The sequence below is a fragment of the Alligator sinensis genome, unplaced genomic scaffold (assembly GCF_000455745.1).
Source record: "Alligator sinensis unplaced genomic scaffold, ASM45574v1 scaffold744_1, whole genome shotgun sequence".
NCBI lineage: Eukaryota > Metazoa > Chordata > Crocodylia > Alligatoridae > Alligator > Alligator sinensis.
The window spans coordinates 312,285-338,221 of NW_005842241.1; the positions used below are offsets into that span (position 1 = coordinate 312,285).

The window sequence follows — 25,937 nt, forward strand, 5'->3', positions numbered from 1 at the left end:
TGTGGTGTGTGCGTGTGTGTGTGTGTGTGTGTGTGTGTGTGTGTGTGTGTGTGTGTGTGTGTGTGTGTGTGTCTCATTTTGTGCATGATATACGAATCAGTGATCTGTGTCCAACTTTTGGGGTTATAGTGTATGTGCTTGAATCGGTGATAGGTATGCATGTGACTAGGCTGGTTTGGATGTGTATGTGCCTGAGCTGGTAGTGTGTGTGTGTATGCACCTAATTGATTTGTGTGTTTGTATATGTGCAATTGTGTCACACCCTCCTGTCTAACAGCGCAATATTGAGATCCTGAGAGTTGGGCTGACCCCACAGGGCAACACACAAATGGGGAGCAAATCGATGTGGATACCCTTTGTTGAGCCATGACAGAAAAACCATTGGTTAAAAAAAAAAAAAAAAAAAAAAGGTAGTAGTAGACTCTGCCACTTTATTGGCTCAGATGTTTAGTACCTTGTTGCACTTTCCATGCTCAGCCAGCCCATGGGGCTGGCTCGGTGAAGAACATGCCACTTTCTCTCCTGCACTACATCCACACTTCAGGTTTGGGGCAGCAGGGAAAGGTTTTCCCCACTGCTCCACACTCACGCTGCTGAGCCAGCTTTCCCCACTGCTCCATACTCACACCATAGGTCTGGGGCAGCAGGGCAAAGTGTTTCTCTGTTCCACCAGCCCTGCAAGTCTGGCTGGGCGTGGGAACACCTAGCATTTTCCGCAGCCCTGGACTCGTACTGGGCAAGGGAGCATCCGGCATTCCCCTGCTGCTCCAGACTCACCATGCGGTTGGCTGAGCGTGGAAGCACTTTTCCTTGCTGCCCCAGACCCACAGTGCACGCCTGGGACTGCAAGGAAAGTGAAGAGATCACATTGCTGCTTGTCCTGCACCAGCAAAAGTGGGACAAAGAGCAACGTGTATTTTGTCCAGTGAAGCGAATCAGTTGTGCCGCCATGCATCACAGCAGTCTGCTTCTAGCCTTAGACACACTAGGTATGTCTAAGGAATACAGTATCTTTTGCCATTCATTTTCCAATGCAATTTTTAGTGTAATCCATATCTCCCTACATTGTCATATGCACATAATTAAAACAGATGCAAACAACATGACTGTACTTACTCAAATACAAAACAAGGTTTTTTTCCCCTTAATCAACATAGGGGAAAAGGCCCTTATAAAACACATGGGAACCTACCATACGGACAGATTAATGCAGTTGAATAAGACATGGTAGTGCCCATTGAGTGCATTCCTTCTCAGTGCTGACCCTTTTTCAGGTCATGGTGAGCTACTACATTTAATACAATTTCAACTTCCTCTTCATTCCCATAGCTGAGCTGTGCCTTTCTTTCCCATTTCCAATTATTCATTTATCTTCACCAGCCTTAAATGTCTTGCAAACAATACCAAACAGGCCTCCAAACAGTCGACTTAAACTGCCTGTGTCAGTCCTTCTCTCAGCCTGTTGCATATGATTAGTCTGGCCCCAACCCTTCATAAGGTAAAGCCAAACCAGGCTGCCATGTGCCTCATCTGCATATACATTTTTGGAGAATCCTAGGATTCCCATTTATCTTCCCCAGCCTTAAATGTCTTGCAAACAATACCAAACAGGCCTCCAAACAGTCGACTTAAACTGCCTGTGTCAGTCCTTCTCTCAGCCTGTTGCATATGATTAGTCTGGCCCCAACCCTTCATAAGGTAAAGCCAAACCAGGCTGCCATGTGCCTCATCTGCATATACATTTTTGGAGAATCCTAGGATTCATGATAAGTACACCTGGTTCCAGTCATGAGTAGGGGCTGATTAGCACATTGATCCTTTGTGGGATGTATCTGAAGTACACACACACACACACACACACACACACACACACACACACACACACACACACACACACACACACACACACACACACACACACACAGTACTGCTGAGCATGGCTTGAAATGATATCAACTCTGCTAGGGCCCAGCCCAATGAATTAAATGGTAAATTATGAGCCTTTTAGCTTTGGACTAATCATGCATAGTTTGTTCTATATACAAGTAAGTGCCAAAGTGCTAGTTAAAAGTGTGTTTATGGAGTACCTGTGCTAATTTTCAAGGTCAGTGTTTTCAAATTCGTCCTTCACTTCCATGTGCTCAGGGACAGCAGCAGGGCCATCTTCTTCCTGGTGGAGGGGCTGAGGCAGACTAGACAGAAAATTGGGGGAAGGGAGTTTCCTATACATCATCTAAACATGGGCCCCACAGGCCAGGCCAGGAACACCACACTTCTGCAGCAGGAGTGGAGCAAGCAGCAGCAGCGGAGCAAGCAGCAGCAGCCTGGTGGGGAAGCAATGGCCTTGGACAGAGGTGGCTGTGGAGGGGCTATGTTGAATTTTGGGGTGGCTATAGGCTCCCCCAGACTCCACCCTAGCGCTGTCCCTGGACAACAGGGTCTGACAGTAGGGAAGTGGATGAAGGAGCTGCAGGAGAAAGAAGTTGGGGGGGAAGAGGGCAAGGAGGTTGCTTGACCCCAAGATGTATTTTCCCTACTGTAGCAATGGGAGGGGGGAAAATTCAAGACAACCCTCCAATAATTAGATTCTATACATGGAAACTTATATCAAATTTATAAATTTTCCATATATAGAATCTAATTATGGGGGGATGGGGGGGCAGACTAACTATCTCATAATCAGTGCCCTCTTATATACGAGTAAACACAGTACTGTTTAATTGAAATTATTTGTTGTTTATATTATAATAGTATGTAGAGCTCAGGGTTTCATGGTGAAAGACACTGTACAAATATATAATAAAAGATAATGCCAGTTTTAAACAGCATAAATTCAATATGGACAAGACAGAGAATCATAGAAAGGGAGCACCATTATCTCTTACAAAGGGGAAACTGAGGCACACAGTGATGATGTACTTGCCCAGGTGATCAAGGGAGTCTGTGGCAGAGCCAAGAACTCAGATCAAATCTTCTGGAACCAGTGTAGTGCCTCACTCAATTCCATCTTCATTGTCAATGTTAAAATACTGACCCCACTAAATGACCAGCAGTTTTATTTTAGCCTGTTTGATCTCAATTTCATGTTAGGCATTCTATTTGTCTGGTAGCTATATAGAGAAGATGAAAGCACCTATGAATAGCAGTAATTTAAATGGGTCTTCTAAGCTGACATTTCATGCAGTTTTATTTCTTTAAAGAAAATATGATTGTGCTCTCTTCCTAAAACAAAAAGCTTACAATACACATTTCCAGCACATCCACCACTGTGTTCTTTAGACACACTATCAACTCAAGGTACAACAAATTCTATCAACAGCTATAACAATCTACTCCTATCCCTTTCAACCAATTTCTTTAAAGGGATAAATCTAGGTTGGCCTTCATGTGTAAACACAACCATACTCAATTACTGCACAAAAAGTGGATGTTGGGTAACAACCCATAAAAAAAAGTAGTTAGGCTAATGAGTCTGGAGTGCCTTGGTACTTTTCATTGTATGGAGTTCTTTTTGTCTTTTTCTAAAAATCGGCAATTTTAAGGGCTTTTTTCTAATTTTATCTGCATTTTCTAAATTTTCTTTCTTTTATTTGAAAATAAAGTTCTGAGGTTTCATTACCTCATAATAAATATCAGACAATTTCACAGCTGTCAAGGCTATAAGGCATAGCTTGAGCTCCTGTGTATCACAGACCATAGAAATTCACCAAAATATCTGTGCATAGAGCCTGATCATTTGTGTTTAACTACTGCATATCTTACACAAAGACTTCTAGTCCTGAGCCAGAGTTGGAAGATGGAGAGTCCACCAGTTCCAAAGGTTAATCATACCTCACTATTAAACATCAGTGCTCTATTTCTAATAGAAACCTGTGGATTTAACTTCATAGATTCACTGGTCTGGTTTAGAAAAGAGAATCAGCAATAAAATTCAAAACAGAGAAACGTGATAACATTTAATAATATAAAATTAAAAGGTAGAAATTGCATAAAATTGATTAGAAAAACAAAGGGAGACAAGGAGAGAGCAATGGCTAATACACTTAAGAACAGTAAGGAGGAGGATCTTTTAAATGTATTGGGAATAAAAGGAGTCCTAATGGAAAAGAGAAAATGGTCAATAATGTTGAAATGATATTGAAGTGCTTCTTAAAAGAGCTGGCCAAACCCTTCCCCCCTCCCCCCCCAAAAATAAAACAGAACAAAAAACCAAAACATACCGATCCATCACAAGGCTGATTTTCAAGTTTTGGAATACCAGAAAACACTGGAAAAAGTTAACATCTACCACGGCAAAGTGATATGACCGAAGAATTTTAGGATTGCCAACCTGATGGCAGTCTCAGGCAAAATAATACTGGACTCGCTTAACAAAGAATTAAAGGAGAATAACAATTAATGTCAGTCAACCTGAATTTAAGGAATAAAGGTCATGTCAAACGCTTGGTTGCTAAAGGTAATGGTGCTGATGTAACATACCATTTAAACCACTTGATGTGGTCCTCCATGACATTTTGACAGAGAAACAATGGTTTAAACACTGGCTAACAAGTCTCACCATGTAGCTGTAAATAACAATACATCATTTTTCAAGCAAGATCCCAAGGGTTTGGTCCTTGGCCTTATCACTGATGTGGAGTGATTTGGTTCACTCAATAAAATTGAGCATAACAAAACAATATACATTTCAATTAAGCTAAATGTAAAGATATGCACTGAGAAAGCATATAAGCCAATTTTACAGGACCAGGGATTATCCTGGGAAACATCATCTCCAAAGATGACTTATGGGCCAGGGAAGTTAACCAGCTAAAGATGAGTTCACAGTGCAACTCTGTGACCAAAAGGGCTAGTCAAATACTTAAAAATGGGAACAGTGAGTAAGACTTTATATTACCTGTCTATTTAGAACACATGGAACTGTCACTGGCATGCTGCGTCCAGCTGTGATGCCACAATTCAAGGAGGATATTGATAAACTGAAGATATTTCAGAGAACAGTTACAGGAAAAAAAATGAAAGGACTAGAAAATGTATCTTCAAAGGTGATGCAAAGAGCTCAAATCAGTTTGGCTGCCTATGATTGTCCTGTACTTGCTCACTAATTTTTTACATCAACAACAGATTTGTTTTCCAAAAATAAAATAAAATAAAATAATACCCCAGTTCAACAAGAATTAATTCAGGGGAGCCTTATCATGTTTTATTCAGCCAGTCGGGCAGTAGATAATCACTTCTGCCCTCAAAATTTGTGAATAAATAAAGGCCAGATTTTTAAAGGCCCCAATATTTTGAAGAGTGCTCAGCATGCTTTTCAAAAGCATTCGGGCATGGAAATCAAAAGGGAGTTAGGCTTCCAGGGACAGTTCCACAAGATCCCAGGTACCCATTTACATCTTTAGACACCTTGCCTTTAAAAATCTGTCCTTTGACCTTTTTTTGATAAATTACATACAGAAACTTTGTCTTGTTAAAATGTATTAGTTCAACAGCATTTTAGCAGGTGTGCTCAGTCCTTGGCCCACGTGGCAGATCTAGCATACGGAGCCATGTGATTCAGCCTGTAGGGGTCCCCAAAGCTCTGGAAATTTGAAAGGTGGTGAGAAGTGATAATTCATGCCACCAGCACTCCCCCACCTCCAAATTTCCAAGCACCACAGACCAGATCCATGGCATGTCAGGGGCTGGGGTGACAGCCCCAATCTAGCACATGCAGGGTCAGGGCTGGGGCAAGAGGTCCAATCCAGTACACATAGGGCAAGGGCCTTGGCTAGGGTGGTGGGCCCTATCCAGCATTCATAGGACTGGGGCAGTAGGCCCAATCCAGTGATAGGTCTGGGGCAATGGGGCCTGATTTGAGCTAGGGCTGAGGCAGCGCACCTAATCTAGCACGTACAGGTCTGGGGCTGGGGCGGCAACACCCTATTCAGTGCACGTGTGGCCAAGGCTGGAGATGGAGGCCCAATACATCACAGGAGCTAAGGCCCTGGCCACAATATAACTGTACAACCTTATGCACACTGGGTCAGGCCCACATGCCAGATTCAGCCCACCAAGCTACCCACCATCTTAATCTTAAAAAAAAAAATTATTATTGTTTCAGAGATGTTCTAAGAATGCAACACTCCCAGATATTTTCCAATTCTAATGTAGCTGCATAATTCAACAGGCCACTCTAGCAAATAAATTTTTAAAGCTGTGGTTCTATCCCTAAGTTAGTATAACATTAACATTTATTTTTTTAAATACGTCTCCTAGCAAAATTTTACCCAGGATCATATATAAAAGTTTAATAAAGAAGATAGAGGACTTAGGCAGAACAGTCCAATCCTAATTTACTTTTGCAACATTTCCTGTGCTGCCACCCACAAGCCACTGTGGTTTTCAACAGTTCCCATCAGAGATCCTTATGTATTAATAGAACTATTTTTACAGATGCGTAAACAACCATCCCCTGAATCAACAGACTCATCATTCACTTTCAAGCTGCAAGGGCCCAATCCAAAACCCACTTAATCCTTAAAGAGGCTCCCATTGACGTCAACAGGCTTTGGCACAGGCACCACTGCCCACAGGTGGGAGACAACCAGGAATTCTATCCTGGTCCTTGGCTGTCTTATTTTTTGAATGGGTCACAAATGACTGTTACGTAAAATTTGGAGACTTCACATAAAAGGAAAAATTAACAATTGAGCTATGCTACTCTTTCTTAAAATACAGAAACATAACTAAAAACAGGCCTGACCTTACATCCAGCAACTACAAATTGATGAATGTCACGTAGAGGAGAGTTCAACAGAAGCAACCTAAAAACTTCTTCTAAGGCTGAAAGTTTCTGTGAGGTGCACTGGAAACAGGGCCTAAGTATTCTTGACCTGAATGATGCAATCCTTGTTATAACACTACCTACATTTCATTTACCTCTAAAAAAGTTAATGTGTGTTTATTTGATGGTGTGGGGAGCACAGCCTTTTATATTGTGGGAACAAAGTCTAATCATCTCATCTGTATCTTTCATTAGCTTCTATTGTGAACTATCACAATGTCTCTTTTGATCAGTGTCTAGAGCAAAATCCTCCTATTCTTAAAAATTTGCTAATACAGTAATATATTTTTACTTCAGACTGTGGTACTATAACAAAATTAGCCATTTATGTGTGGGAAGTGGGGGAGGGGGATCAAATAATTTAGCCATAAACAGACATTTTTCCTCAGAATTTTAAATGGAAAAAAAAAAGCAGTTAAGCTAATATATAGTCTTAAATATATACAACACATAATATGTTAAAATACACACAAAAATACAAACAAATAAAATTCAGTATCTCCTTTCTTTGAGATATGTCCATCTGTTCTTGTAAAAACATTGGCTTTTATCTTCAACAGTCCCTTTCACAGCCTGGGATTTACAATCCTCTTTCACTCTTCATTCTGCTAGGCTAAAACAAGCCAACCTCCTCTAGATAGGTCTATAAGACTCAAGACATCTTATTGGCCCAGCACCAAATTATTACATCTATTCTACCTTCAGTCCTGGATCTAGTGTACACAAAGCTAGTGTTCTACATCTCTGTACAGTACTTCCTCATGTAGTACAGTGATACACATGGTCCCTACACTCTAATCCCCCATATATCCTGCCTACCCTTCTCTGCACCTGTCCCAGCGGGAGTTCATCTTTCTTCCAACAGATGTGATCAGAACTGCATTCCATCTGGAAACATCCTTCCCAGTTCATCCAGGCTTGCAGTTGCCTTTTTCCATAGCAATAAATTGCTACCACTTGTATTTACAGTTGATGTCAATTGCTATATTACTCCATAACAAATTTTACTGGTCCCTTAGGGTGCCTATACACGAGCAGCAAGGCTGCTTCAACACAGTGAGCAGACTCAATTAATTGAGTCTGCTGGAGCATGGTAATTACCACACTGCAGCAGACTCCAGCATCTCCTGTATCAGCATCCCTGCTCTGAGAAATAGTGGCGGGGATGTTTTAACCAAAGCTCGTCAAATGAGCTGTAGTTAAAACACCCTTGCTGCCATTTTTCAGCACAGGGGCACTGATACAAGAGACACTCCAGGTACTTTAATTTAGAGTGGCTCTCAGAACCACTCTAATTAAAGCACTTTCCCCCCTCCCCCACTCCCAGAGCACATGTATAAACCCCCTTAGGTTCAAAATCCTGCTAACTGCTAAACACTTTTAGTTTTAAATGTGTTATTGGTCATTTATATTTACAGAGCTTAAAAGAGCCATTTTTCAAACTCAGTGCTGCCCCGCCATACATCTGGGGAACTCCCACATTTATTGGCAACTCTGGTTTTCTAATCTTCCAGAACTAATCAACTGCTTGGCAGGAGTTTGCCACGTTCTGTCTTTCCTGAATCCTCTATCTTACAGGGTGCATCTACACATGCAATTAACGAGATGCAATAAAGTTATGAGGTTTCATTACCTCCTCATAAAAAGATCTGATAATTTCACAGATGTCAAGGCTACAAGGCATCATCACTACATCATCTATAGCTTGAGCTCCTGTGTATCACACAACATAGAAATTCACCAAAGTATTTCTGCATAGAACCTGATAATTAGTGTTTAACTACTGCATATCTTACAGAAAGACTTCTAGTCGTAAACCAGAGTTAGAAGATGGAGAGTCCACCAGTTTTAAATGTACTGCTCCCAGACACCACATCTTCATGGGCACCCAGGACCACAGTCCATTGAATTGGGTCAGAGCAGCCCCAGCTGGCAGCAGGCCCCAGGAGTCAGCCTGCCAGCTCAGGCTGCTCTGACCTGGCTCAAGGTGCTGCAGAGGAGATGGCCGGGGCACAAGGGTGCTCCAGTGCAGGGTTGGCTGGCAGGCAGCCCCTCCACTGAAGCGCCCTTGTGCCCCAGCCATCCCTGTCAGTGTCTACATGTGCATTGCTGTGCACTAAAGAATGCCACCACAGGTTAGTATTTGTATGTACAAGTACTAACCTGCAGCAGAGTTAATTAGTCTCCCGCAGTCTAATAGGGTTGCATGTGTAGACACTGAGATTTTACTGCAGAGCTAATTAGGCAGCTCTGGTCAGTAAACATCTCATGTAGATGTACTCAGTGATTCTTATTTTAATCTCTTTCACTACATTGGTCATTGTGTGAATTTAGTATAATGGCTTTTATCTTTTGTATATGTTTGTTTTTTTATCATTTAGCTTATTCATCACACCTAACATCTAAGACAACCATAAAAATAAGATCATAGGAAAACAGGACTGGAAGGGACCTCATTGGGTCATCTAAGTCCATCCCCCAGCTCCAAAACAGTGACTAAATGATCCCAGGCAATTGTCTAACATGCTCTTGAGAACTTACAGGGATGGAGATGCCACATCTCTCTAGGTAGTTTATTCCAGTACTTAACACCCTCATAGTGAGAAAGTTCTTCCTAATCTGCAACCTTCCTAAATTTCCTCTCCTACAGCCACTGCTCCTAGTCCTGTCCCCTACAGCCACAGAGAATCCTCCATCTTCATCCCCTTTAGAGTCCATTTGTAGCTAGAAGTGTAGGATTTTAGTCTTCTTGAAGTTCAAAGAAAACAACTATTTCAATTCAACAACCTGTTATTAAAAACTTCAAACAGTCTGCAAATAAATACATAATCTAAAATATGAAAGATATATTAGAGAACAATTCACCCCAGAAGACAAGAAATTAGTCATGAAAATCATCTTCCAAAATGTAAAAAATATTTCAAGGGAAGACAAACCTTTAAAGCCATCAGGATAGACTTCTGGAAGAAATTTAGTGCTGATATCGCCCTGAACAAAGCATGGATGGATTATCACTTCTCGCAGCAAAGCAATATTATGAGTCACACCTAAAAATAAAACGAGTCAAATCAGATGAATGTCATTCCCAAACAACACTGGGAAAGCCATAAAACAAAATGAAATAAGCAGCCCTACAGCCCACAAAACACACACACACCCGCCCACCTCCCTCTAAATTCCAGTCAACAAATTTGGTGTCCATAGACCTAGAGAGACACCTTAAGTGACGTTCCTAGTCCACTCATGACATAATTATATGTCATTTTCTAATTAAATCTACATCCACTTTAAATATATTTTTGTGAAGGTTGTATAATTATAGTACTTAAAAGAAAAAAAAAGTCATATGTGTCTCTATATCACTTTGTCAATTGTAATTCATTAAAAAAAAAAAAATGATCGAGCTTAACAAAAAACATTTAAACTTACATTTATATTTCATACACTTTTACACAACTCTGCCTGGCCAAATCTCTAATCAAGTTTTAATGTTTATATTTTGCATTATGTGGCATTGTGGGTATAAAAACAAGTAATTGGTGCATGGTGCTGGTATGACCCATAAAGTATAGCTATATAGCAGAATGGCACACAATGGCAAAGCTGCAAACTGTGTGGTTGATATGCCACCCAGACTGGGTGCGAGCTGCAAAAAAATAGACCTGAGCAAAAGAATTCTCCACATAAAGGACTGCTAAATAGGTCTTTATAGGTTAAGTATAGCTGAAAGCCCTATCATCATGCTGTAAATCCCAATGCAACCAAAGGAATCAACCACCAAGAAAAGGAAGGAAGAGCTACTGGATTTATTCAAATCTAAGACAACCCCATGGGAAATTCATAAATTCATTATAATTTTGCAGGTATAGAATCTAATTATTGGAGTCTTTAATTCATCCCCCCCCCCCCAACCACTGCAGGGAGGGAAGGCAGTGGGGGGGTGGGGCAAGTAATGTGAAGAAGTCAGGTAGCCCCCTGCCACCTCTTCTCCCTGCTGGCCTGCCTGCAGCCTCAAGACCCACTTCCCCCTCCATATCTGCTCCCACTCTTGCTCCTCCCCCTGCCTCTGCTCCCTGCCTTCCCTATGCCTCCATCTGTTGCTCCCCCCTCTCCCGCCCGCCATAGCCTCTGCTTCCCAATTCTTCCCCCTTACCCTTCCTCTGCACCCACAGGCTCCATTCCCTTCGTAGCCTGGGGCAGTGAGCATTGCCCGAGCCCAACTCATGTAGCAGCCATGCAGGCTGCCTGATGTGGGGCCATGCTCAGTGCCCGAGCTGCAGCATGGACATAGCCTGCCTGCAAGTAGCAAAAGCAAGGGGGGAGGGAGGGGAGGGAGAGAGGCAGGTCTGGGAGCAGAGGCTGTGTGGTGGGGAGATAGGGGAAGAGAGCAGAGTCCAGAGGTTGCAGGGGCAAGCAGCAGCTATAGCTATGGCCCCAACGCCAGGTAGGGGCTGAAGCCCAAGCCACAGCAGCCACCTCCCCCCCGCCACTTATTTCTAAAACAAGGGGTTTTTCCCATATGTTAAATGAGGGAGACCTCGTCTTAGAATCAAGTGAATACAGTAAGCAACCTAATTAATTTGTTTTTCTGCATTTAAATCAAAATGCCTTCTCATAACCATAACTTATGATGGAGGCAATACCTCTGAGCAAACTTGCACTAAACAACGCTGGCCAGAAATGTTTATAATTAAAAGGGTTATAATTAGATAACCATTGATTTACATAAACAGTATGACAGTGTTCAGTCTCTGCAGTTTGACTGCAAGGTTGAGTATAATAAAGGAACACAGAAAAAGAAAGGGGAAATGAGGTAGCAAAGAATATAATGCCTTTATCTCTGAATTTGAATACAACTGCTACTTGGTATAAAGATTTTTTTTTAAATCACCTTAAGGGTATCACAGATATATCATCTCCAAAAAGGATAATTTAAGAGTGTCTGGTAAGGAGCTTACTTCTATCAGAAATATACATCTCAATTCTTCAATTTGGAGAAAACTTTAACAAGAGATTTGAAGAGGTACTGCCAGCACAATATAGAAATGGCTAGAAAACAACGCACCACGTTAAACTAAGGTATTTCATAGAAGAAGTTGCTTAATTGATCCTACTCATAAACATAATTTTAAATAATGAAAATAAAAACTTGCTATATCACCTGCATTCTACTAGCTTGCATAGTCAAACTGCAACTGTAAATCTAACTATTTACATTTTCTTTCTGAAATGGAGATATAGCCACAAGGAAACCAAAGGTACAGTAAATGAGGGAGACTTTTTCAGTGTACTATTTCTTTTCCCTTTGTATTTCTCCTGTTTAGAAGCATGAGTAACATTCTTGTTATCTTATGCATGACCCAGTTCAAACAGCTTTAAAACCCTTTTCCTCTTACAGCCTGCTGCTGGTGTGAATTTTCTGGCTCTCTGTGTGGCCAATACTGAAACCACTTTCAACACATGGAATCAGATTTTGACGTCATTGAAACATGTTGCTGTAGCTTTATAAAGTAGTTCATGAGCCATTAACCAGCACACTGAACTCAACTAGTTCAGTAATGACACATTGACCATTTGATTAAAAGATCAGCCTCTATACCACCTGTTGACTAAGACATCTAAGCTCCTTGGATATTTACATTCATAAAACATTCATTTTGTTTCACATGTCTCCACTGAACAAATTTAGTAAAAAACAAAGGAACATTATAATAGCTACAAGAAAGCAGCTTGCAGACAAGTATGATCTGTATCCTGGATATTATAGAGCAGGGATCCAAGTCTAAATATACCAACTTCCCTGCTCCCCCCACCAATTTTCCCATTTGAATAGAAAATACAATAAGTTAAAGTATGACAGATTTTCATCTTTTTAAGTGCAGCTTCAGGATTGTAATTAGAACTCAAAGGAGTAGCTCTTCAGTGTTCTCTAGCTTTGACTGAATGCATAATGTAATACATTACAATGTGAAACCAGATCATCTCACATTTTTTCTTTCCAAAGCTGCTATAAGATCTCTGGTGAGATGATGGCTGATGACAGATGACAGAGATATTGGTATCTCAATTGATTACCCCAAAAGACTTGAAATCAAAAATGATTATGAATATCTTAATTCATTCCAAACCACGTGCATCTCAAAAATCAGAGGTTTCTGCAGTGCTTTCAGATTTTAAAATCCTTTTATAAGCTCAATAGAAGCAAACAAACTGAGGTGTTTGGGCAGCAATCTAACAAGTGTGATCTACATATGTAAATCAATGTTTTAATATGCAATAGTTTTGATTTAAAGTATTATGAAAGATTGCCTTCATCTGTCCCCAAGATAACTTGTTTAAACAGTGAATGCATGGCTAATCATCTACTAAAAATGAGTTTATAACTTCAACAATGTTCTAATTGCACACGTAAAAAAATAATAACGTGTCACCCTAAGCTTTCAGAAGTCTAGAAGTTTTAGATTTGCAATTTAGCATGACCTCTGCCAAAGTTCATAAGGTCCCCATCTGTGTGTGAATAACTGCCAGGCTACAGAAATGTGGACCCCTAGAGCAGCTTGCTCCTGACTACCTGCTGCTTCCAAAACACTGGCCAGACATTAGCCCCACACATTCATAGGATCAAACAGAGGCCAACAGGCATTACTTATTTCAGGCAAAGTTAGAATCTAAACTGTACTCTATTATATCTGGGCTTCAGTAGGGTTTTGTGGGGGTGGGGGGATTGTTTTTGTTTTCAACTAGCTTTGCAATCAACCCAGGACAAAATCATCACATTTTTTTTTTTTTTTTTTGGATTATAAAAAGAATATGAGAGAAAAAGTCACTAAATGAGGTGTCATTTTGTATCCTTCATAAACACCTTTTTAAATTTCTACCTCTTTCACACTGTTAACAATTGCCAGTACAAGCAAGAACTGCAATTTCAACGTTGTTCCTCCCTCTGAATCATAAAATACATTAGTGAAATAAGTGTAAAATAGATCATTTCTTCCCATTCCTTATTCCTTTTTTTCCATCAGATTATCCACACAATATTAATGAAAACTAAAGTTCTGCCTTACAATGGACACTGAGGTCTTTATTCAACAAAGATTTCAATTTTAATACAATATTCTTCAAGAAAAGACTCATAAAAAGTCAGAAATTCTAGCTTTTAACTTACAATGAGCTAAGAAAACGTATCACTTGGGTCCAATTAATTTTGTGGTCTGAACCTATTGAACCTACTCCCCACTGAACATTTGTGCACATTGCGTAACTACAACAGCATTCAGCACAGTTTGATTAGTAATCTCTGTTTTGAGGAGGCCCCGGCATGAGAAAAGAAGATCCAATATCCACTGCTGATTCCATCATGCAGTTTTCATACAGCCTACTTGTCTGCATTGTGCTTGGTCCTATTTCAGGCTCTACGGATTCCGTTCACAGACCCAAATAAAAAATATTGCTAACTTCATCACAGTTTTTTTTACAACTGATTAAAAAACTGCAATGTAGCTTATATTTCTCCTTCTCCAAAACACCAGGAAGATCAAGCTAATATTTAATTTTATATAAAATAAAAATTTACAGAAGGTCTATGGATAGGGTGATATACAAATCACAGTACTTAATCACTAAAAATCAGGGGAAAAAAATGGGTTTTATGCCTTAGCGTTCCACAAGCAAGATTTTCTCTATAAATATTTACTGACACTAAACATATTCAGTGTTGATTAGCCCTTTTGCAGTAGTAAGCTTCTGTCAGCTTGACATTCGCAAACACAAATCTGCATTTATCCATGTAAACTTAATTGGAGTCCTACATGCCTCTCCACAGATAAACAATTCAATATATTTAACTTGCTGAGAATTTTAATTGTGTTAAGTGGAATGGAAAGAATGTTATTTGCATAGTTATTGATTGCTAAAACCTAACATTCATTTTTATTCAGAATTTAAATTGACAGAAAATAATTTAGCATTGCTATTTTGAACAAATTCTCTAGTACTGTACTTTACATGTAATGAAGTTTAATATGTAATCCATTTCATTTCAACATGAGGAAAAAAACTGAAGCACTGAATTCAGCACTGAGTTGCTATTCCTGATAATATCATCATTTAAAGATTTAGCTATAATACGCCAAATTCTGTTCAGTCACACCCAACATAAAACTACAGTAACTCCCAAGACTTCATAGCTGTTGAAAACACCGTCTTAAAAAAATTCCCAAAACAGATATTGAGAATATAATAGCCTAGTGCCAAATTCTGTCACTGGAAGCTCATATGTAGATTCCACACACTTCAGAATGAGCTATCTATGCAAAGTTGAAAGAGCAGCAAAGGAAAAGGAAAAAATCTTTTTTTTTTTAATGTATCATGGGTGCACAAGGATTCACATAAAATCTTCACTCAGGAGCACTACTCCACTGATGCCAGTAGGGGTTGCACAAAATATAGCAACAAAAATATAAAGCCTATAAGTATCACATTTGTGCTTACCCCCTTAATACATTAGCACACAGAAAAGAAAATGAATATATAGTAACATAAGAAAACATTATTTCAACTTAAAACCAAATATTTTAATAAGTGTACATATGAACTTCTTGGCTAGGGACAGAAGTTACACATAAACCAGTTTCAAAATGGTTGAAACTGGTTTAAGATAAACCTGATTGAATGTAGTATCAGACTTAACTGATTTGGGTCAAACCAGTTTATGAAACTTCTGTCCCAGACCCCTTCCTGGTTCAAGTTAAATCACAGTCCCTCAGCATGCTTTTCAGCCCTGGGCTGGACTGGGCTGTCTGCTCCAGAGGGCAGGGTTGGCCTCACCTTTTTGCTCCCTAGCTGGAGCAGTGACGGCTGACAATGAGGTTGTGGGGCTGGGGATGCCGCCCAGTCTACAAAGGGGAGGGAGGCTGTCCCCCTCCGGTAAATCCCAGTTGGGGGCTGGGGTCAGGGAGGGGGGCTGAGCACCCCTTCCCCCCATTCAAAATTACTGCTGGATGCAACTGTGGACTACAAAACCCAGAGGCACCAGGAAGCAGAAAGAAGAAATGATGAGCAACCCTGCAGAGTCCTGCTGTTGTAACTCTGGACTGCAAATCCCAGAGACCTCAGGGGCAGCAGAAAGAGGAAGTGAACAGACAGCTAGAGAGCTGTACTCTAGCACCCCTGCCTTCTGGTTTGAGCCACTGCAGGCATGTAGCTGCGTTTCCTGAATCAAAGGTAAATGTCTATTCACTTCTGTTTCAATTTATTCTGTGCAGTTTAACCTGCAAAGACTGAATCAATTCAGCCTTGGGCCTTTTGACTGTCTGTATTTTGCCCTTAATATTATGAATTTCTTTATTTCTGGCATTGGCTAACTAACATTTGCAAATGTTCGAAGTTGAAAATTAATTGAGAGTAGAAGATTAAGATGTATCAACTACAAAAGAAGGAAAAAGAATAGCCCTACTTCTCTCTCCCTCTCATCAGCCACCCCATCTTTCATCATTCTTTTATTCTTTCCCATGTAAAACAAACAACTAAGAATAAAAAGGCATGCTGAGAAAAAACAATATTTGTGTTCCCATTAGTGCAATGCAGTGTACTGCAGTTCCTACACTGTTCCCACTGGTACAGTTCTGATTTTTTTTTTTATCCTTTCATCTCTCCTGCAACAGGTTGTTCTCCTCTTTCTCCCATCACCTTCCTTCTTTCCCTCTTCCAAAGGTTTTCTATTCTTTGAATTTTCTGTGCTTCTATCATCTCTGCTTCTGTTCTTTACTGTACCCACTCACAACCCCTTCTGAACTGCATACCATAATGCTGTCACAGTCCTTTGCAGCTCATGCTGTCCTCTCACCTGATCCGAGGACGAGAGAATAAAAGAAACAAAGAATCCTTAAGTGCCTGAACTTGTAGCCAGCACTAATGAAGGCCATTGCCTTCTACCTTCTTGGCAATGACAAACGGCTGATATTTTAGTTATTTTCTATCCCTACTTTCAAGCTGCATCTGTGGAACAAACTGCATCTCTTGGGAGTAAGTAGGGAATTCAGTGCTTCCTACAGAAAGCAGGGCTTATTCCCAAGCATTAGAGCAGTAATTCTCATCCAGGGTGCCTTGAGATCCTTCAAGGGTGTCCTGGCATGCTATGCAAGATGGGAAGTGAGAGGGTTTTGGTACCCACTTTTAAAAAGGTCACAGGCATGTTGCAGCCTGAGAAGGATTAAGCATGAGAACTGAGAAGAAATTCTCCAAGACAGCCAAATACATTTCAGCTCTGGACCATGCAAGGCAGTATCCCGCAGGGATCCTCTGCACAGATGGAGCCAGACTGTTCTGTACCACCTGCAATGTGACTCTGGATGTGTCAAGGAAAACCTATATAGATAGACTTTGAGTCTGAGGCACACATGAAGCAGAAGGCTGCAGCAAAAGCTGAAGGTCAGAGCAAGAAACAAGAGACCATGTCCTTGCTCTTTAAGAGGACCACAGAAAGCAGTCTGGCAAGGTAAGAGGTGGCATTTTTCCTTGGGGAGGTTTTTGTAGCAGCCAACATCTTGCTGGAGAAATTTACTTACCATAAGTTAAGAGACTACCGAAACAAAAACGTACCAATTCTGGCAGTTTTCTACGTGCAAACAAGCTTTTCCAAGACTATCTCTCTGCAGTGATTGCTTCACATGTATAGTCCACAAAGTCTGCATTGGCAGAGTATGAATCCTCCATTGTGGGTGATGAAGCCATTGACCTTCAAGATAACTACCTGCTGCACATTTTATTTGTGTCTGGGAGCTGAACAGACCAGGACCTGCCTGTGTTTCAAACAGAACCTCACATGTCAGTTTTTCTACCATCTCAGGCCATAGTGAAGGCAATTGTCAAATATGGCATAGATTTTAACAAGATTTCAGCATTCTTGTCTGACAATGCCATGTACATGTGCAAGGCTTTCTCTGATGCTCTCCGAGGAATGCTGCCCAACACAGTTCATGTCACCTGCAGTGCACATATTCTGTCTTTAGTAAGCGACATCTGGTACACACAGTTCCTCAATGTGGATAGCCTAGTATCCTACTTCAAAAAAATCCTTTAAGCACTGTCTAGGCAGCAAAGTCTGGTACAAAGAGTCCGTTGCAAGTCAAAGTGAGCACTCATATGCCACTGTGTCACTGCCACCAGAGCCTGCGCTCACAAGGTGGAATTCATGGTTCAAAGTGGTCTGTTATCATGCTGAGCATATACAATACTACCAACAGTTCATGAGTGAGAAGCTGAAAAATCACACCCAGCACATATGCATGCTTAAGCTTCACAATCTCTTAAAACAGGACAACATTCAAGATCAAGTGGCATTTATGGCTGAAAATGCCACCCAGCTGATGGAGCTTCTAATGTGGTTTGAAGACCTGCAGGCTGTGATCCACTATACACACAACAAGATGATGGATTTGATAAACTGGGCTGAAGACAGGACATCACAAGAACTGTTAAGCTGTCCTCATGAAAACCAATAGAGAAGGGATCTGTTCCAGGTAACAGCTGTGAAGCTGAACCAGTACTACAGGTATGACCCACCATTGCCACAGCAGTTCAGACAACTGGCTGCCTCCTTCCTTAGCGCTGTTCGCATTTTGGACCCTAACCAGGTGCCTGGTGAGTTGTGACCCTCAACTACTGAAATCAATCAATGGGTGGCAGAAATAGCATGACAACGAATGTGCTGCTTATGTAAACTTTGCCAAAGAGTGCCAGATGCCTGTGCCTGTGTTTTGGGACTCTGTCTGTGACCAGTTTCCACATCTCTACACTCTGGCAAGACACGGCCTTACCATTCCGACAAACTCAGAGGACACTGAGTGTGCCATCTCAGTGTACAGACAAGTGTTCATCCCACAGAGACAAGAATTGCCTGCAGCTACTTCTACTGGATGCAGAATGTTATCATTTAATAGCATGAATTGCCTGTTTCAAGGTTAGCATTGAGTAAACTCCTTTTTACAATGTCCTTTAATAAAGTGAGTGATGGTATTAAGTTACAATTCATGTTGTGTACAGCTTTAATTTCATAAGATATTTCAGTTTGGAGTTTAATTAAATGCTTACATTGCTTAATAAAGTGTCAATTAATGGCTTCTGTGGGCTGAATCCTCTGACTAAGCCTGCACAAGCCTTTAAGAGAAATATTATAAAGCAATTAAGCCACAGTTTCGGACCATCTGTCAATTTGCAGAGAGGGGCAGAACTGCCTGGGCCCCTTGGCCATAGGCATAGGGGGGCCCCGCTACGATCAGCCTGTGAAAATGGCAATCAGCCCTGCGACCTGCCTATGAAATCAGCTGGCCACCTCCTCTAGTTGGGTAGCCCCTATTCATCTCACTTCTCTGTGCAGAAAATACCATTTTAATTCCATAATCAAATTTCAAACACAGTTCATGGATTCTAAATAGAAATACCCATAACATTTTCCAGAACATTAATGCTAAGTTTTAAATATTTCTTTCAATGTTTTTAAAAATCACAAAACAAGCTAAAAAGGCTCATTAGCATGGGGGGAGAAAATCAAACCAAATGTAAGCTCCCTTAAATCTTTTAAAATTCATAGACTAAAGAGGCATTCTGATCAAAATCCAAATGGTCTGCAAAACAAAAAGAGCTTGTAAAGATAAACTACTAACAATGAAATATTTGGTGCCTCCTGTAGAATGACCACCTCTAAACCCAACTACTGTTTTTAATCCAACATTCCTAATATTTCAACAATACTAATAGTAAAATTGTGCAAAGTAAAGACAAATCTATGTCTGAGTTCAAAGCAAGATTTTTATCACTCTACTGAACAGAATGGCCAGTGGATAAAAAAAGAAGTTGATATTAGAACCCATTCTTCATTTACACAGAGCTCAGTTAAGTCTCTGAGCTCAGATTAGTTCTCAATAGAAGAGCAGAGACCTATCATCTGCTCCTAAAAATAACAGTCTAAAAATTGGACAAAAAATAGAATACAAGTTGTGTTCTAGTGATTGAACTGATCATTAGTTCACTGAACCCCACTTATAGTCTCTGCTCAGCTAACAGATTCTAGGATTTCTTATTTCAGTATAAGGTACTTGTCATCTCCCATACAAACTCCAATAACACTGTAAGCTGAGTGGCACTTCATGGATATAATACTGTTACAAATATCACAATTGATTTTTTTTCCCCAACATTTTTCCCACAAGGCATGTCAGGCATTATTCCTTGTAGCCCACTTGGCTGAAAGTTTGCAAAATTTCAATGAAAGAAAATAAAACTTGCTTTTAAAAAATGTTTTAAAAGCAGTTTGCCTTCAAGTTAAAATAGTATTAAGATGCAAAAGAAAGAAGCCTTAAGCAATCAAGAAAAAAAAATAGGGTGTCTCAAATTTCTCCACTTACTTTATTGACAAAGTACAGAACATATACTCAGGCCTGGCTTGAACAGAGATAAAGAGGGCCCTTACATGAAGAGACTGTAATATAAGGACTCTGTTACAGTTTCTAAAAAGCTAAATCCAAGTGGTTCAGAGGAAAAGGTGCCAAGCCATATTAGCAAGATACACTACATCCAAGAGGTTCAAAGCAATGAACACTCCCATATTTACGTGCCATATTTACTTGAATACAGGATGACCCCCAATAATTAGATTATACATGGAAAATTTATCAAATTATTAGAATTTTCCAGGTATAGAATCTAATTATTGGAGGTTTGCCTTGAATCTGTCCCCCTCCCACTGAACTAAAATGTAATGCTCACGGAAAGTGCTAGACTGACAAAGCTTGGAAAATAAGGTATTCTCTCTATTCACAAAACAGGTACGCAAGTGACAGTCAGCTTCCTCAGCATCAATTTGCCTCAAACCTGACCTGGAGAGTTCACCTATAGAGGGACAATGTAGCCCAGTCATTCTGTAATTTCTGTCCCTAGCTACTGAGACTACCAAGAATGACACTGAAGTTGGCTTTTGTTTGTAGTAGGCAACTGTCCACCAGGAAACAATGTAAGATCAGTAATTTGACACAGGTCACTAGGTAGCCATCAAGATTAATAGTCCTTGCCAACCTCTGCCTACTCAGACTTAGTAAGATGGGGATGACAAAAAAGCTCCATATTCCATTAGCAGTCTCTGAGCCATATTCAATTGCCAGTCACCCCACCCCATTCATATCCCCAAATGAGCAAGTGAACTTTTTTGTTGGAAAATAATGCAGTGCTGGGACATTTAGATGCGTATTTTCAAAAACATTGGTGAACTGTATGTGTGCGCCTCCCACTAACTGTAGCTACAGAAGATCAGCTAAAACACTATGTAATGCTGAAAAGATTAATCACGTAAAGAGTAGGGGTGCACCAACAGAGATTTTTGGGGCCAATACTGATAGCCAATTTTTAAGGAGGCATATCGGCTGATACTGATCCAATTTCCAATACACAGCCTAGCAGCATAGAGAGCTGAATCCAGCTGGTAAGTCTGTAGTGGTGGAAGGAGAGGGGGGAGGGAAGGGGCATGGGAGGGGCAGATCAAGGCCCCCATGGTGAGGGAAGGAGTGGGGCTGGGGCAGAGGCAGATGATGCCCAGCCGGGGTGGGGCGGGGCATGGGACAGAGCCTCGGCTCATCCAAGGGGTGCAGGGAGCAGCTCCCACTGCTGAGTGCACCCTGGGAAACCATGGGGGACGTGTGCCCCCAGATCTGCGCAGGATGAGGCAGGCTGATGATATGGGTCAGAGGTGGGGCTGTGCTGGGCTCTTCCTGGCAGGGGAGTTGGGGCAGGCTGCGCTATGGGGAGGTGGCGATGGCACTGGAAGAAGAGTATGGGGGGGGGAAGGGCTGCAGCCACCCCAAAATTCACCACAGCCCCCCCATAACCCCCACTCAGAGCCACCACCAGCCCCAAGCATAGCCCAGCCCAGCCCAGCCCCTGCCCCCTGGAAGAGCTCAGCACAGCCCTGGCTCGCCCCCCAGATATGCTGCAGCTCTGCCCCGCACCCTGTCCTGCCCTAGCTGGGCAGCGCCTGCCCTAGCCCTTGCCCCACTCCCTCTCTCATCGTGGGGGCCTTGATCTGCCCCACCCCACGCCCACTCCCTCCCCACTCCCCTTCTACCACACCAGACTTACCTGCTGGATGCAGCTCTCTAAGCTGCCAGGCTGTGCTCCACGCCGCCTACATGCGATGCTGCAGCTGCACACATGCACAGGGCATTGATTGGCCACATCAAGCAAAAAAAAAAAAAAAAAAAGCCAATTTCTGATATACTCAATTTTCTTTATATCGGTGCTGATCTGATATCACACCAATGTACCAGTGCACCTGTAGTAAAGAGAAATAAAGTTAAGGCACAAAATATGAATACAAAATATACAAAATTCTAAGCAGGCTGGTTTTTATAAAGAAGGAGCATAAAATACATTATTTGGTGGGATTCTGTGGAAACTCAAGCAGAGAATCAAGTATTCAACATACATAGCATTAAATTAATTTCTAATAAGATACTAGCTATCCCAAGATGGTGGCAGTAATCTGCAACTTACTGAAGACTTATATGATGGCAAAGCAGTTAACATATATCATTATGACTGTATGTTGAGATTTCTACCTCACTCCAGACTTGTGCCAAGGTTTACTCTTGCTTGACTTACCTATGAATCACTACCTGAGCATTTGAGTTGGCCACCTTACTCCCTTGTGTGTTGATGGCTACAGAAACTGGTCTGTCTCAGCCACTTCAGGCTAGGCATAGATTTTTTTTGACTGGTTTAATCTACTGGAACAAAATGATATGTTTAACAAAGAATGTATACAGGCTGTTTTAAGGGGGAAAAATCAAATTAAATTATTTACTTTTTAATGTGCTGAACAGTTGGTAGGCTTGAACTTTATGCTTCCTCTTCACATTCTTTTAGATTCCTTTACCCCCTCTACATTAAAGGACCAACAGGGCTGGAAACTGTTATTCTATGAGTATCAATGTAGTTCAAATTATTGCAGCATAAATAACCTTCTTCAAATTATCCCATCAGGTGTCACTCTCTCTAGAGATAACAGACAGTTTAATATCCATGAACACTCAGTCTTATATAAATCCTGAGCAGAGACTTCCCACTGTGAAAAACTGCACCAAAATCTGTGTTGGTTTTCAAGTATACACCACTAGCTACTAAAGATTAAGATGAAATCTACAAGCAGATTTTATCATAGAGCCCATACAAAGTTAAAGCTAGTGCCATCTGATATTTGTTAATATTTGTCCTAATATTTGTGCTGATTACTTTCTTGCTAACATTTTTTCTTTTACTTTCCTGTCTAGTTTTTTTTTTTCCTTTCAGTATGCCACCTTTTTCACTTTTTTCATCATGGCAAGATTGTAGACATGAATCAGTATCAATTTTTTATGTAAAAATGAATGCAACAGTACTGTTTTAGTGTAACAGTAAGACTACAAAAAATAGAATCAAACAAAGTCAGGAATTTTCAATTTTAAAGTACAAATCATGTCTAAATGTGAGACGTTTCTACCAACACAGTTCATCTTAATGCCACCTGGCTAGATACCATCCCATAACTTTAGGTATAAGGCCATGCTCCATAAGTGAAATAGACATAATTCCCATTTTCCATTTTGGCAGGAAAATAACCCTAAGCATTTTGGTTTTTGCCTGCACCCATGTTAAAAAACAATCCAGAAAAAGACCCTATACCTTCTACCTAAATTACATTGTGATCCATGTAAGACTGGAGAGGTGCTTGACATCCATCTCAGACCTTTATCTGTGAGGGTTTGCAAAGTATGCCTAACAGCTGGCTGGCCCCAGCAGCACTGAGCTCAATATAAAGCCCAGCACCTAATATTCATTCACTTCTAGATTATTTTAACCCTTATAAATTTTTTATAGAATTCTGAAGGCTGTATCTTTAGAACAGCATTCACTTCTGTGCTACAACAATGTATTAAATAAAAACTGTCTGATTCCTGCCATATGCTTACCAGCCAGATGAGGCAGAGCTGTAGTGTTGTTGTAGTTATGATGATCCAGGAAATATACAACTGGTAAGGGTTTTTTGGTGATGGTAGTGTTATAATGATGCTGTAGCCATAATGGTCCTGAACAATGTCAGGACCTCACCTTTCACATTTGCGGTGATATTTTTATTGGACCAGCTATATGGTTGGGAGAGATGCCAGACTAGTTTTCAGGCACGCAGTGCCCTTCCTCAGCTCTCTCTCCTAAACATACATCCAGCTGAGATTTATGTTTACATTTTTAAAAATGCCTACATAGTAATTAAAAAAAAAAACAACAGGTGTTTATTTTCCCATGTATCTGAAAAAGAATGTATGCCTACTAGTTTAAAAAGTACAGGCATATTGGACATTTATACATGTACTCAGGGAGTAGGGGGAAGGGAGGGGGCACTTTAATTAGAGCAGCTCCGAGAGCCGCTTTAATTAAAGCACACGGAGCATTATGCGTATCAGTGTCCCCACGGTGAAAAATGGTGGCAGGGACACTTTAAATAAAGCTCATTGAATGACTTTTAATTAAAGTGTTCCCACTGCCACTTTTCCTGTTGGGGATGCTGATACATGTGATGCTGGACTCTGCTAGAGCATGGTAATTACCATGCCCCCAAACAGACTCGGTTAATCAAGTCTGCTCCAATGTGCTGTAATTACAGTGCATCAGAGCAGCCTCACTGCACATGTATAGGCACTCATTAATTCCACCCATGAAAAGACCAGTAAAATTTTATGGTACTGTATTTTATTAAAGAAAATACTGATTTTTTCACATTTAATAATACCACCTCACTTTTTATTGTGTTTTTCACAAGTAGATCTGAAAGCTTTAGGTGTCCTTATTGTGTTTTGTGGGGGGGAGGGGGCAGGGACAGGACAGGACAGGAGGAGAGAGTGAAGGCGGCTCCAGAGTTACTGGCAACTTTCTTCAGAGAAAGGAATGAGATGAAAAGGAGAAGGAAATATTTCTAACAGAGAAAATGTTTATCTAGAAAGCTGCCATTCCAATAGAGCTCCTACATCAGTAGAATTGCCACAAAGGGAAACTAGGATTTACATACAATGAAACTGAGGAAAATGAGGTCTTCTGGAGAATAAAACTGTTCCACTGTAATTTGTTTCTTCTCCCAAATCAGAGATAAGACAAAAAAGACAAACACAATACTAGGGTGAACCCTTCAATATTGAAACCTTCCGTAAGAGAAGGTTTTGAATCTGTTATTCATTTAAATACCTCAAGTTCTGATGTAATACGATTTTTTTGGCTTTTCTTCCCTCAAAGGATTGGGGTTGTTCATTACTTCAGCCCTGTGCAATGGAAGCTATAGACTCACACACAATCAGACTGTGCAATATTGAAGGGTTTCTGAATATACTGGTGATGAACATCTAGTCAAATGATATCCCAAACTTTAAACTGTTTTTGCTTCTATTAAAGGATAACAAAAGCTTCACTGTGTTATGGCATGCCTATCTGCCTATTTTGAAAACACAGAGGCATAAGCAACAAAAGGAGGAAAGGATTTGAAAGAAGCCTTCTACTGAGTGTAATTTACTGGTCATTACCATTTTTTTCTTTCTAATATGTAACGCTGATAAACATAACCATGGTATTTCTCTTAGTTTTGCTTTTGCTATGTCTCATTCTCTTGGGATCTGAATAATCCTCTTAACGAGCTCTAACCTTGAGCTCAAGAACACTTAACTAAACTGTCCAGAGCTAACTTAGTAGATCTAATCCCTGATTTATGGCGTCACAAATTTATGGACAGTGTCTAATGCTGCCTGACACTTGAACTGAGCCCTCTCCGAGGATCATCACTTTGTTGTGGTGGAGAGGCTTGCGTGTTCCAATGACCCCGAGAGCAATGCCATCTGGAGCTCACGCTCCTGGTAGGGCCACCCATGGCAGCAAGGTCAAGGGGGAGGTTCCAGACAAAGAATGATCCAAGAAGTCTTCAACAGTGGAGCAGAGGAAGGCTGTGGCCCCAACGGCTGTGAAGGCGGAAGAAGGCTGCAATGGAGAAGTGGCCACAATTATCATGGTTTACCATGCCACTGAACTCAGCCACCAACCGTCAAGA

The 25,937-nt window shown here is 40.8% G+C and overlaps 1 protein-coding gene across 4 annotated transcripts in view; it reads right to left on the minus strand.

Moving 5' to 3' along the window:
* The window catches only part of PCCA (propionyl-CoA carboxylase subunit alpha), a 465,712-nt gene that overhangs the window by 223,142 nt on the left and 216,633 nt on the right, over positions 1-25,937 (minus strand). For all 4 annotated transcript variants that reach the window (XR_003094961.1, XR_003094962.1, XM_025208618.1 and 1 more), the window contains exon 16: positions 9,763-9,873. Coding sequence is in view for 2 of the 4 variants with exons in the window: in XM_025208618.1 (XP_025064403.1) it covers positions 9,763-9,873 (111 nt within the window). In the remaining 2 variants the exon portion in view is untranslated. The remainder of the gene's footprint in view (positions 1-9,762; positions 9,874-25,937) is intronic.